The 14,944-nt window shown below is 40.1% G+C and overlaps 1 protein-coding gene across 16 annotated transcripts in view; it reads right to left on the bottom strand.

Moving 5' to 3' along the window:
- The window catches only part of invs (inversin), a 400,143-nt gene that overhangs the window by 205,816 nt on the left and 179,383 nt on the right, over positions 1-14,944 (bottom strand). For all 16 annotated transcript variants that reach the window (XM_078538692.1, XM_078538689.1, XM_078538701.1 and 13 more), the window contains 3 exons: positions 14,742-14,909; positions 9,567-9,747; positions 2,180-2,289 (listed from right to left, as the gene is read on the bottom strand). In XM_078538692.1, coding sequence (XP_078394818.1) covers positions 2,180-2,289; positions 9,567-9,747; positions 14,742-14,909 — 459 coding nt within the window. The remainder of the gene's footprint in view (positions 1-2,179; positions 2,290-9,566; positions 9,748-14,741; positions 14,910-14,944) is intronic.

The following is a 14,944-nucleotide window of genomic DNA, read 5'->3' as shown; positions in this document are numbered from 1 at the left end:
AACTGTCCTTTTCACTCAATGACAGGGTCACAGCATAAGCTACACATACAATTTCTTTTGAATGTTGAGACCACATCCTTTTTAATATGCAACAGATTATGAAATTAATTATCAAAGATAAAATGTAGGATTACCTTGTATTATAATAAACTAGTAAACTGCTACCAAAAAGGAATACCTTGTCCTATTAATTTCCAAGACTTTATTGAGGCCATTAGCAACCCAAATGCCTTATAATTGGTGTATCTAGGTTTTCAAAAACCATTGACAAAGTTCAACACAAAAGAAGCTTGGATTATAATTAAAGGTAATACCTGAGACTGGTAGGAAATTGATTAAAGAGCAGGAAAAAGCAAGTATCAATGAGACTGAGATAGAGGAAAAGAGTGAGTGGAATTTCTCAAGTATTGACGATGGGACATGTGTTGTTTCTAATTTATAATGAACCATTTCTAAGTTAAATGAACATTGGTTGTCAAAATAATTGTGAGGCTAATTGTGTTTGCCATTACATAAGTACAAGTGGTACAACAACTTCAGGGGAGGGGAAGAATGGAGTGAAATTTAAATATCCCAAAGTTGCTGTGTGAATTGTGTTGCTTCTCTGTTAGCTTTACATAAAACTGCATTTCATTATTGGCTCACAATTGAAAGGCATGAAGTTGCTGTATTTGTCTGGTAAATACAAACTATCATTAGTCTGGTAGGTACAAACTAAACTTGCCATAGGAAATTAAGTCTTGGCCATTTCAATCTAAGAACTCTTTTAATGATGATAAGTGATAATTACTGCCAGTCAATCTCTTTGGTACTGAAAAGTAACTAGTACAAGTGCGATCTCATCCTTTCAGGTTTTAATTGTTGTTGGAGAGTTTAAAAACGTAAAATTTTAATTTTTAACTTATCCTTTGTCTTTTTTTTCTCTGTCTCTTATTCCAATCATTCTTTTTCTCTTTTTATTTCTCTTTCTATACCTGATTTTTCATTGAATTCACCCATTGAAATGAATAGTTTCTCCTTAATCATTGCACAATTAATTTCATAATCCTTCCATATGTTTAGTTAAGGAGATATCCAGTTACTAGCCCTACTTACTCAGGCCCCAGGTGCCCATTTTCCCTGACTTTATCAGCTTGCACTTTCAGCCATTTGCCACACAAAAAACTCAAAAGCCTAAATGTGCAAGGGCATGTACAACTAACAAAACACTGTAAGGTGCTCTGCAAAGTAAATTATGGCCCATTACAATCTCAATTCAAAAACACAGTAGTCAAAATTTTCAGGTGAACACAAACTGGAGGGTAAGGGCAGTTGAGAGAGCAGTTGAATATGTAGCCAATTACCTATAAAACAAGTTAGATAAGATCTGTATGGGCCAACTACTGGCACAAGAAATTTAACATGGATAAGTACTGTATATTGAAGAAAATGGGCTAAAAAATATTCCATGAATTATGCCAGACAAGAGTATACGAAATTGTTTATGGGAGACATAAAAGTGGACAAGAGAAAGTGACTGAGGGTATAAATTAAAAACAGGAAACATACCCTCTAAGAGTGAAGTTGAGAAAAATCTAAGAGCTGTAGACGTGGTGCAAACATGTCCAGTAACTGCAGAACACTGATCAACAAAACAAAGTACTATACTGTCAGATTAGTAGAGCACAGGTTGTCATAGTGAAATTGCACAGTGCTCTGATCGTATGCTGAATATAAAATTCAGTTTAGTCCTAAACCATGAAGGAGGATTTAAGCCCTGGGAGTGCTGTAGATAAAAGCCACAAACCCTAGTAACAGAATTTTAAAAACACAAAGTTTAAGGCCAGAAATGAATGTAGGTCAATTTAGTTCACCTTTTTGTTTTCCTAACAGTTGTATCTGATAATGTTTCACTTCAAAGTACTTGCTCAATTTTACCTTGAAGATATCCAAACAATTATATTCAAAAACCAAAGGATCTTTGATTCCAGTGTAAGTGCTGGGATCTGTCTATTGGTGACCTCTGGTGCCGACCTCAGCAAAGTTGGTGGGGTCAGTGGGAGGTAACATAATTTAAACATGAGAAACGAATAGTACTTATTGAGAAATATTACCTGACCTTGCTACAGTTACACGAAATACTAATTTAAAATTGCTAAAAATGTCTTTTCCTTGAGACTTATCCTCCAACAGTACTTACAGCAAAATTGCTCTGAGCAGCATAATGCAGTGGTGTGGCTCCTTGGCTGTCTGATGGAATAGTACCAGATTTATTCCTTTCCAGTAGAAGGTGTCCTATTTGAGCATGACCTAAATATAGGAATAAAATTTATGATTAAATCACAAAAACATGAAAGTGACATCAGCAAACAATGCAAGCAAAACAACCAGCAATGCAAAATCTCTCAGCTTTCAGAATTACTGGTATTATGTACATATTCGATGTGTGTTTTTAAAGCAGACACTTCTGGCTATATTCTGGGTCAATCGAGGTTCAACTGAGGCATTCAAGAGAGAATTGGATTGCTATCTGAAAAGGAAGAATGTGCAGGGATACAGAGAGAAGGCAGGGGAGTGGCACCAGGTAAATTCCTCCGGATTTCGTGATTGTGAATCAAAAGGTTTGGATAACTAAAGTCTGGATATGAATACAAAAGTCATGTTGTATTTCAAAGGTTCAATGTGCGTTGTACTAAATTAGAACGTTATTAAGTTTTTTCTTTAAACAATTTGGTCAGCAAAAAGTACTGGGAGAAGGTGGTATAGTGGTAATGTCGCTGGATTAGTAATCCAAAGACCCAGGCTAATGCTCTGGGGACATGGGTTCACATCCCACCACGGCAGCTGGCGGAATTTCAAATCAATTAATAAATCTGGAATATAAAGCTAGTCTCAGTAATATTGACCATGAAACTATCTTCAATTGCCATAAAAACCCATCTGGTTCATAAAAGACCTTTAGGGTAGGAAATCTGCCATCCATACCTGGTCTGGCCTACATGCGACTCCAGACCCACAGCAATGTGGTTGACTCTTAACTACCCTCTGAAATAGCCTAAGAAGCCACTAAGTTCAAGGGCAATTAGGGGTGGGAACAAATGCTGGCCTTGCCAGCAACACCCACAACCCATGAAAGAATAAATAAAAAAAACTTGTGGGGTAAGATGACAAAATATGTTGGACATGAACTAAATAATGTACTTAGTGTTTTTTAGATGTGGAACCAACTTTATACAAGAGCTTCTTGATGGCTTTTTGGGAAAAATGCATTGACCAAGTTATGAATAATTGAGACCCATAAAGTCTCAGGCTATTCTCAGCTAATTGTCCTCCCTGTCTCAAACTGGGAAAGGTTAGGGGACAAATCAACTGGAGCTCTCTTTCATGCATTTGCTAATGAGAAGCCTCTGTTGTACTTGGGATAAGAACAGGAGCAGGGTCAGATGCAATGCTCTCTAAAATTCAACAGCCTATCAATAATCAGCATTTAGGTTTACACATGAAGAATGGCCATTTGGGAAAAATGCAGGAGTGTTTTGGCTTCTTTGGAACTATACTTCAGCATAACACACCATCGCCAGGAGAGGAGCGGAGAAAATTGTTGGGTGGCAGAGTACGCAGGGAAAAATAAAGATCAGAAACATTTGTTCCAACAGGAATTTTATTTATGCATGTTAATTATCTAACCAGAATTAACAATGTTACAAAGGAGATAAATTAACTACACGTGTTTGTGGAAGAAACCCATTAGGCATTCTACATCAGAAAAATTTACTTTATGGATGTAATCAAACTTTGTTAATGACAGGAAAAGACTATATGGTGATTCTTATTTGTGACATCAGACTAAATATGGTGATAAGCTAAGATCAGGCATACAATAAGATAAGGAGGTTAAAAAGTGGTTGATCATAGAACAGGTTGTTTGCTTACCTGCTAACTGGAACTCCCTTTAATGCATTCACTAATGAGAGTCCGTTGTACATGAAGGAGGTGTCCTCCAGTAACTTTTGGATTTGCACAGGTCAAGAAAGAATCTTGAAGATATGGATATGGATTGAAAGATGTCCGCATTGTTGATTCAGAGCAGAACTTGGGGTTCTGGCAGATAGCAACTTATTCTTTAGGAATAAGGACCACGGCTGAGAAGGGTTGAGGGGATTTTTATCTTTTCCATCCTTTTTCACCGAGATCAAGCTCAAAGTGCAGGCTTAACTTGATACATACAAGAAACATTGTCTAAAATATTCTCTATAGTTCATATCTGACCTACACTTAAGGTCCACAAGCAACCTTTGAAGTGGATTTGTTGCAAAAAAAGGGTAAAGGTTATGCAGAGAAGCCCACAGCAAGTGATCGCTGAACACTCTGGAGCTGGAGTCAGCCTCAATATCAGCAGGGTGCTTTGCCAAAGCCCCTCACAAAGACTTGGATTAACCAGGTGGTAACATATAAAACTTATACACAGCACAGGACATCTAAGCAAGACATCTAACAAGCTATCTTGCAAAGATCCTTGCACTATGCCTAAAACAGAGGTCTAAGGGGAAATTAGGACATGGGATGGCAGTTGCTATGATATGCCATCTGAAAGCCAGGTATGGAAACAGGTGGTACCATGAAAATGCACAGAGAGGTATGCAACTCCTACAGAAATTTGTCAAACTGGTGCAAAGATTGTTTGAGAACATTTGGTGCATGTCTATACTGTGGTCAGTGAATGGTGACTATGGGCTGTCCCATGAACGAGAAGGGTTGAAAACAGTGTTTTGAAGAATGTGAAATTTACATTATGCACATCTGAGTTTGTATTATTGTTTATGTCTGTATATGGAAGGCAGAGAATGTTAAGCCTGTATCAGTGAAGCCCTTTACAACTGAAGGTGCTATAAAGTTGATAGTTCTGTTAACAATAGCAATTGAAGAACTTTCAAATGTAAAAGCAAATGTTCCATCCCACATAGCTTACGAGAAAGAAAAAGATACGTCAGAAATCATCTCACTCTGCTTATGCTTATTCAGCTTTTTTTTTATCAACTAACTGAAACTTTTATTCCCAATCTTTCTCTCCAAAATGCATATAAATAGGTTCAGCCAGAAAAACAATTAAAACATTTAATGAGGAGTTTGACTTGACTGGAGACTTGCTTAAATATGAGAACTATTCCCAAACTGCACAGGGATGCTCCAGTATCACCTGGCAGCCACCAAATAAAGCATTAGATTACTTAGCTTGTATTCTCTCATTCTTTCAACATAAGCACACTCCACTTCCTCTCTTATTTTGAAGTAGGTCCAAATTTGATCTGACCAATATAACCCCAGAAAATATAGTACTATAGAATGGTAATATTTATGTTCTTCGTCTGCATTGGAACAGAAAGCTCTGGTTCCAAATGCAGAAAATCAAAGGGAAATAACCCTTCAAATTATCTTTGATGTTGCTGAATGTGTCAAACTTTATAACAGTGTCTCCACTGGAAATAATCATTTTCAGAAAGAAATATAATGGGAATATATCAAAAGGAATATTGGAAGAGGAGATAGCAGGAAAATAAACAGACCCTCCAATATTCATTTTTTCTGCCCAATCTCTCACTTTTCTTCAAATACAGTGTATGCCATCTTTGTAAGTTGGTCTTCTTTAACTTCTTGCTTAGCATTTCTAAATGATTAGTCTCTTTAGTAGGCTCATGTTTCTAAAAAATATCTGGCTTTCATATCTCCTCCACTCTTAGTCTTTCTGTCTGACTCAGTATTTTTCTAGTTATTAACTTCTTGGGATTTTCTGAGGAATGCTTGAATTATTTTACTACTGGGGCCTGGATATTTACCATTTGGATCTTCAATAATCAATTTCTGGATGTTGACCTTCCTAGAACCATACATCTATTTCACGGTAATTTTAATTTTACCTATATTATTCAAATTATTTCTCTTGTCTATTACAAAGGTCTCTCCATTTCCCACTTCTTTGTTTTGCATTCCCCAGCTATCTGAGCTTTCATAACCTTGTGGACTTTCTCTTGATGTAAAGTTGGGTATGGGCATTAGTGAGTGGGTAAAAACATGGCAAATGGAACATAATGTGGATAACTGTGAGGTTATCCACCTTGGTAGGAGGAATGGAGGTTCAGGGTATTGCTTAAATGGTGAGAGATTGGGAGGTTTTGATGTCCAAAGGGACCTAGGTGTCCTTGTTCATAAGTCATGGAAAGATAACATGCAGGTGCAGCAGTCAATTAGGAAGGCAAATGGTATGTTAGCCTTTATCACAAGAGGACTTGAGTACAGGAGTAATGATGCCTTGCTTCAATTGTATAAAACCTTGGTTAAACGGCACCTAAAGTATCGTGTACAGTTTTGGTCCCCTTACATAGGGAGGGTTAGTGGTACTTGCCATAGATGGAGTGCAGCAGAGGTTCACTGATTAATTCCTGGATGGCGGAACTGTCCTATGAGGAAAGATTGAGGAGATTGGGCCTATATTCTCTAGTGTTTAGAAGAATGAGAGGTGATCTCATTGAAACTTACAAAATTCTTAAGGGGCCAAACAGGTAGATGCAGAAAGGATGTTTCCCTGGCTGCGTCATCTAGAACCAAGGGACACAGTCTCAGAATAAGGAGCAAGCCATTTAGGACAGAGAGGAGGAGGAATTTCTTCACTCAGAGGGTCATGAATCTTTGGAATTCTCTACCCCAGAGGGCTGTGAAAGCTCAGTCATTGAGTATGTTCAAGATAGGAATCGATAAATTTCTAGGTACTAATGACATCAAGGGATATGGGGATAGCGTGGAAAAATGGCCTTGAGGGAGACAATCAGCCATGACCTAGTTGAATGGGGCAGCAGGCTCTAAGGGCTGAATGGCCTACTCCTGCTCCTGTGTTTCAATGCAAATGTGGAACATATGTAGTCAATGTCAATCCAATCCCATACTCCTCAGCAGAATGGCATCACTGAAAATGGAGAGTACTTGCAGAGTAACTGTTGCTCCAGATTAAATTACTGTGGAGAGTAACTCACCTCCTGACTCCCCAAGCCTGTCTACCATCTACAAGGCACAAGTCAGGAGTGTGATAGAATATCCTCCACTTGCCTGGATGAGTGCAGCTCCAACAACACTCAAGAAGCTCGATAGAATCCCGGACAAAGCAGCCCACTTGATTGGCACTCCATTCCCAGCTTAAACATTCACTCCCTCCACCACCAACACACAGTAGTGTGTACCATCTACGAGATGCACTGCAGGAACTCGCCAAGGCTCCTTCGACAGTACCTTCCAAACCTGTGAGCTCTACCACCCAGAAGAACAAGGGCAGAAGATGCATGGGAACACCACTACCTGCAAGTTCCCCTCCAAGTCACATAACATCCTGACTTGGAAATATATCGCTGTTCCTTCACAGTCACTGGGTCAAGATCCTGGAACTCCCTTCCTAACAGCACTGTGGGTGTACCTACACCACACAGACTGCAGCGGTTCAAGAAGGCAGCTCACCACCACCTTCTCAAGGGCAATTAGGGATGGTCAAGAAATTCTGGCCTCGCCAGCAACGCACACATCCCATGACAAATAAAAAAGATTCTATACTAAACATTTCAATTATACAGACACACATTCAACCCAAATAATTTTGCATGATGTACAGAAGAGGTTATAATAGGTTTCTCGAAAAGATCATCTCAAATTTAACATAGACCAAACTGCAATCTAAGTGACTGGATGACAATGTAATAAATGAGACGAGTGTTGGGGCCAAAGTTCCCTTTAAAGTGCACATATGCACAGCTGTGCAGTAGTGTATTACGCATTGAAATAAAGAGGGCGTTTACAACAGTGAGCTCGAATGGGGGAAGGCTGAGCTACAAATCCCAAAGGCAAAAGTGTGAGGGCCTGGAGAGAGAGCAGGAAATAGAACAGCTGCAATTGGAGGAGCAACAATCATGGGAGAGACAAAATTTGTGATTTGAGGAACAGAGAGCTTAGGAGAGAGGGAATCTGTGAGATAAGAAGCAGTGAGCTTGAGTGAGGGGAGCAGGTGGTTTGTCTGGAAGTGACCAATGTCCAACAAGAAGGTTGGGAGGCGAGGAGCCAGACAAGGCCTCAGAGTGTGAGTAAAGGCTGAGCTTCAGAAGTTGAGCACGCTCTGGATTCATCAGTAAAGGTTTGTAGGAGAGGGAAGAGAATCGGGAAAATTCCATGGCAGGGTGGTGGAGAGGCTTAGCCAAATGAAAGTGATGGGCCTGCAGAGTGACCGATTGACAGTTCTGGATCAAAGTGAGACTTGGGAAGTGTTCCCCATTCAAGGGGTCTCACTGCTGCAGGACTCAATCTGGAGAAAAATGACACAAAAAGGCCCACAGCAACTCAAGGTCACAAACCTAGTGGACGAGGCCCATCTTGGCTAGGTAAACACACACAGTCTGGGGTGAATTGATTTAGTATCAATGAACACCACATTCTTTCTGGTGGGCAGGTTTATGATGCAGATTGGGTTATTGATCAAATATATGCAGAATAACCAATGAACACTCACCTTTAGCACTGAGCCATATAAACTAGTCTGGAAACCACAGATGACTTGAAGCTGTCTAGGTTAATGGATTATGGAACAATGACCAGATTATCTGAGTTTCATTCATTGTTTGGCCAACTGAATGGATTTTTAAAGTTGTTTTCAATAGAAGCTGAGACTTTCAAGCTAAGTGCACCATCCCGGCTCTTTTCACATGTTATTACCTCTCCAGAAAGTGTGAGAAGTTGTGTTGGGAAAGGGGAGCTATCAGCTCATGTGTGCCATGTGAGAGGGGAGGTAGAGTACGGCCGAAATGAGGAGGGTTGGAATGGGATATATAAAGAGAGGTAGAATGGGACACATGTATAGTGGTGTGAGGAGAAGGAGAATGGGGCCCGTGAGGAGTGATAGAATGAGAAGTGTGAAGGGAAATAGAATGGGATCAGTAAGAAGAGCAGTGGATTGGGCCTTGTGAGAGTAGGTGTTTAATGTGACTTGTTAGAGGAGAGATGAATTGGGACCATCGAGAGGCGGGGCTATTATGGGAACTTTGAGTAGAAGTAGAATGGGACCAGTGGGAGGAGAAAATTGTTTCCTGTAAGGTACATTTGTGTATAGCTGTGCTGCAATCTGGAAGCTACCACACATTGAAACAAGCAGACAATTCACAAAGTCATGAAATTTCAGTGACTATTAAAATATAAACTACCCATGGGCAAAAAGGTAGTCCTTAGAGGAGTTTGTAGCCTCTCCTACTAGAAAGAAAATTTCGAGGGAACATTGATTTAGGCCACTGGTTATGAATAGTTTGTGTCCTTGTTCTGTTGGAAGGACTATGTGCCAAGACAACTCAAATCTAAAATCACCATAAAACGCATTATGATTAGAAACATTGAAAATAAAGTAAAGTACAATGAATCTCAGTCCTGTGGACAACTCAGCCCAGAATTTAAAACCATTTTCAACTGAATTTATATAGATTGTGTGCAAACTTTTCTAGGTCTGTGGATACATAATCATAATAATGATTTTCTGAACATGTCCTAAGCTCCCTTTTAGGACTAATTACCTAATAAAGCTGCCCAGTGCAGAGGAGTTCGAAATAAATTATCATAGGATGTTATATTGCATCCTTCATACAAGGTCAATACATCAACTACAGCATCATTTCCATCAGCAACAGCAAAGTGAAGTGGCGTTCTTCCTTCATAGTCCTGCCAGTTCAATAGTGATTCAGTCGGAGCAGCCTCCTATCGGGTGGGAAAAAAACTGAATATTATAATATGCATTGCCAATACCTTTAAATGAGTAAATCCTCTAAACAGCACATTTCAGGAGGTGGTAACTCAGCAGCCATAGAGAGTCCAGGCAGAGATTGGGTGACCGCCAAACAGACAAGGAGGACCAGGCAGGTGGTGCAGAAGTCCCCTGGAAGCATCTCATTCTCTAAATGGTATTCAGTTCTGAATACTGGTGAACATGATGCTTCCTCTGGGGAGTACACAGCAGCCATGGCATCCTGGGTGGCTCAGCCGTAGACAGGGTGACAGGGTGAATCAGAAAAGTAATTAGGGGATTCAGTAGTTACAACAGACAGGCATTTCCGTGACCGCAGACTTGAATCCAGGATGGTATGCTGCCTCCCTGGTACCAGATTCAAGGATGTCACTGAGCAGCTGCAGAGCACCCTGAGGGGGAAGGATGAAAAACCAAAGGTTGTGGATAACATCAGTATCAATGACATAGGTAGAAAAAGGGATAAGGTCCTGCAGGTAAGCTTTAGGGAGCTAGGATTGAAATTAGCAAGCATGAACTCAAAGGTAGGAATCTCCAGATTACTCCCAATGCCATGTGCTTGTGAGTATAGAAATAGGAGGACAGAGCAGATGAATGCATGGTGCAGGAGGGAGGACTTTAGATTTCTGGAATATTGGCACCTATTCTGGGGGAGGTGGGACCTGGACAGGATAGCCCGATCATACCTCAACAGGACTTGGACCAATGTCCTCGCGGGATGGGTTGCTAGTGCTGTTGGAGAGGGTATAAACTAATTTGACAGGAGGATGGGTACCAAGATGTAGCAATCGAAAGGAGAAACAAGTGCACAAAGGATTGGGTGAGACAGGTGACTCTAGAGTAAGAAACAGTAAGGTATTAGGTGAGGTCAGGCTAAAAGAATACAGGAAGGTCTGACTTATGTTTACATTGCATGTTTATAAATGCACAAAGTGTGGTAAACTAGTGAGCGCAGGTACAAAGAGCCACATGGGAATATATTGTGGCGATAATGGAGGACCAGCTCAAAAAGGTCAGGACTGGGTACTAAATATTCCTGGATACAAGATATTCGGGATAGATAACATAGGAAAGAAAGGAGGCAGAGCGGCAGCATTGATTAAGAATAATATTGCAGTGCTAGATGTCGTAGAGGGGGTCAAGGACAGAATCTCTTTACTTAGAGTTAAGAAATAATAGAAGTGTCATTACACCACTGGCCTATTGTATAGGCCACAAAATAGTGAGAAGGGTATAGAGGAGCAAATTTGCGAAGAAATTACATAGAGGTGCAAGATCTATAGACTAGTGATAATGGGAACTTCATCCAAATAAAACTGGGATAGGATTACTGTAAAGGGTAGAGAGAGCGAATAATTTCTGAAGTGTGCTCAGGATAATTTTCTTGAGCATTATGTTTCTAGCCCAATGAGAAAGGAAGTATTGCCAAATCTATTTCTGGAGAACGGGGCGGGGGGTGGGGGGGAGGAGGTATGAAGTGGATCAAGGGTCCATTGGGGAATATTTAGGGAACAGCGGTCATAGTATTGTAAGGTTTAGATGAACTAAGGAAAATAAGAAGGAACAATCTAGCGTGAAAATAGTTAAGTGGAGGAGGGCTGCTGAGAATGGATCTGGTCTGCGTGAATTGGAATCAAAGATTGGCAGAAAAAACTGTAATTGAATAACAGCTGCCTTTAAAGAGGAGACATTCCCGAGACAGGGAAAGGTAGGGCATCCAAAGCCAGAGTTCCCTGCATGACAAAAGAGATAAAGAAGTAGATGAATCAGAAAAATGAGCATATGACAGATGTCAAATTGATAACAGAAGTAAGAATCAGACTGAATATAGAATATACAGAGCAAAGTGAAAGAAAAAATAAGAGGACAAAGAAAGAATATGAGGTAAGAAAGGCAGATGACATAAAAGGGAATCCAAAAGTCTTATATAGGTATTTAAACAGGAAAATAGAAGTAGGGACCAATTAGGAATCAAAAAGGAGAACAACACATGGAAACAGAGGGCATGCCTGAGAGTTAATAGTGTACTTTGCATCTGTCTTTACCAAGGAAAAGGATGCTGCCAAAGGAGAAAGAAGAGATGATTGAGGTACCAGATTGGCTAAAAGTTGATGAAGGTTAGGACTAGGAAGGCTGGCTGTCCTTAAAGTTGATAAGCCACCAAGACAGAGTGGGTTGCATCTGAGAATGTAAGGGTGGAAATTTGCATAGGTAGTGGCCATGATCTTCCAAACCTCCTATCTAAGGGGCTGATGCCAAAGAACTGGAGAATTGTAAACGTTACACCCTTGTTCAAAAAAGAGTCTAAAGATAAACCCAGTAATTCAGGCCGGTCAGTTTAACCCCATAGTGAGAAAGCTCTTAGAAATGATAATGTGGGACAAAATTAACAGTCTCTTGGACAAGTATAGATTAATTAAGGAAAGCCAGCACAGATTTGTTAAAGGTAAATTGTGTTTAACTACCTTGATCGAGTTTTCTGATGAGTTAACAGAGAGGGTTGGTGTGGTCTACATGGACTTCCAAAAGACATTTGATGAAGTGCCACATAATAGGCTTGCCGGCAAATCTGAAGACCATGGAATCAAGAGGCCAGTGGATTTGAAATTGGCTAAGTGACAGGAAACAGTGAATGGTTGCTTTTTGGACTGGAGGATGGTATGGAGTTGTGCTCACCAGGGGTTGGTACTTGGGCCACTGCTTTTCCTGATATTTATTAGTGACTTGGACTTGCGTGTACAAGGCACAATTTCAAATTTTCAGTGACACAACACTTGGAAATATAATAAACTGCGAGGAGGATAGTGGTAGACTTCAAGGGGACACAGATAAGGCTGGTGGAATAACGGACACGTGGCATATGAAATTTAATGCAGAGAAATGTGAAGTGATACATTTTGGAAAGAAGAACAAGGGCACACAATATAAATAAAGGGTACAATTCTAAAGGGACTGCAGAACAGAGAGACTTTGGGGTATATGTGCAAAAGTTGTTGAAGATGACAGGGCAGGTTGAGAAAGCGGTTAAATAGGCATATGGAATCCTGGGCTTATTAAACAGAGTGATAGAGTTTAAAAGCAAGGTAGTTATGATGAACCTTTATAAGCACTGGTTCAGCCTCAACTGTTATTGCGTCCAATTCTGGGCACCAGACTTTAGGAAGGATGTGATGGTTTTTAGAGAGGATGCAAGGAAGAAGGGACAGAGGACTTCAGTTACATGGATAGATTGGAGGAGCTGAAGCTGTTTTCCTCAGAGAAGATGGGTTGAAAGGAGATTTGATAGAGGTGATCAAAATCTTGAAGGCTCTGGACAGGATTGGTAAAGGCAAACTGTTCCTATTGGCAGAAGGTTCGAGAGCTAGAGGACATAGGTTTAAAGTGATTGGCAAAAGAATCAAGGTTACATGAGCAAAAAAAAACTTATGCAGCAAGTGGTTATGATCTGGAATGCACTGTCTGAAAGGGTTGTGGAGGCAGATTCAATTGTGGCTTTCTGAAGGGAAAAATTTGCAGATTACAGGGAAAAGGGAAAGGGCAGTGGAGTGCGACTAGCTGATTTACTCTTGCAAGAGAACTGGCATGGGCTCAGAGGGCCAAATGGCCTCAATCTGTGCTTTACCCATTCTATGATTCTCATACTATCTACCCAAAGGGAAAAAATAAATTTTACCACAAAAAATATTCTTAAGTCAAAAATTGAAATCTAAAGGGAGGCCAAGAAGTGACATTACCACCATCAACACCCCTTTGTCCTTTTGTCTATGACATTTTTGGCAGTCTCTTCTTGGCCTCCACCTATCGCTGGCCCCCTACCTGTCCCACCCCCCTCTACCAGCTTATATTTCATTTCATTTCTATATGTCTTAGTTCTGATGAAGGGTCATACGGATTTGAAACATCAACTGTATCCCTCTCCGTAGATGTTGTCAGACCTGCTGAGTTTTTCTAAAGTTAAAGAGGTGCTCTTCTTCAAAACATTAAATCTGTCCACCGTCCTCAGCTTTGTAGAGTTCAAGCTGGGGTTTTATCGATGGATTGTTCAGCTATAGAGGTTGTAGAGCGCATTTCACAGACTGGTCAGAGCACTGCATTGTTAGGAACATAGGAAGTTCCTGGAAAGAAAAAGATTAATTTGGTTCCTAATTCAGAACCAAGACTAATAACTAGTAAACTGTACAGTATACAAGTTCTCACCTAATGGATAAAATTGACTAAAAAAGTTACCTGAATGATTTCACTTAATAATCATTTCACATATTCAACTATTATCTGGTTGCAGATGAAAGATTTTAATTTTTAAAATCTTCCTATTGATCCAGGTAAAGCAAAAGTGCTTCCCTGGTTCTATAGTCCTCACAATTGTCCTCCCGCCACAACCCCATGTCTATTTCTAACCACCATCCCTCAACCTGAACTTATCTGAAGGCTGATGGGAGTGAGCTGATTTTTTTCTTGGGTGAGCTGCTCGTGCAACCCAAGTATGTTGGTGAGGCCCAAGGACCACTTATTGACATTGGTCTTGGTTCGTGATGATTCTGGGCTCAAAAATAGGCCCAGGCACAAATCTGGATCAGTATGCTTTAGGCAATGCATTGATTCTGTGAGAAAAGCAGATGTATAGAAATCACAACGTTGGATGATATAGATAGAGTTAATCCTTATTTGCTGCATGTGCAGATCGATCTACAATCTAATGATAACACAAAGCTTCATAATTCACATTACTAAATTATTTAGATTTGAATTGAATGAAAAAGTCCCCTATGTCGTTTGATTCCAATTGCTTAATTCAATTTACTGGTTAGTTAATTTTTTAAAGTGCAAAATGACATTGAATTATTAATAGACTTAAGTTATGATGCTACGTCAATACAGCAGAACTCCTATTAGTTCTAATTTCTATTGTCTTCAGTTACCGCAGGAGAGTTTGAACCACCATGCTTACCAGAATGCATTTCACTGTGTGAATGGCTGTAGTGTCTTTGTTACTGGCAGCCCAATGGAGTGGGATTTTGCCTTCAATGTCAGGAATGCCAATATTGGAATCGTGTTTTATCAGCAGTTTCACATGTTCTGGGTGGTTGTAGTAGGCACTCCAATGTAACGCTGTTTGCTACAAAAATTAACAAAAATAATTGTCAACAGGAA

This window comes from Cetorhinus maximus, chromosome 3, assembly GCF_964194155.1.
Source record: "Cetorhinus maximus chromosome 3, sCetMax3.hap1.1, whole genome shotgun sequence".
NCBI lineage: Eukaryota > Metazoa > Chordata > Chondrichthyes > Lamniformes > Cetorhinidae > Cetorhinus > Cetorhinus maximus.
Note: the sequence above shows the minus strand (reverse complement) of the source record. Positions and strands in the feature narration are given on the sequence as shown.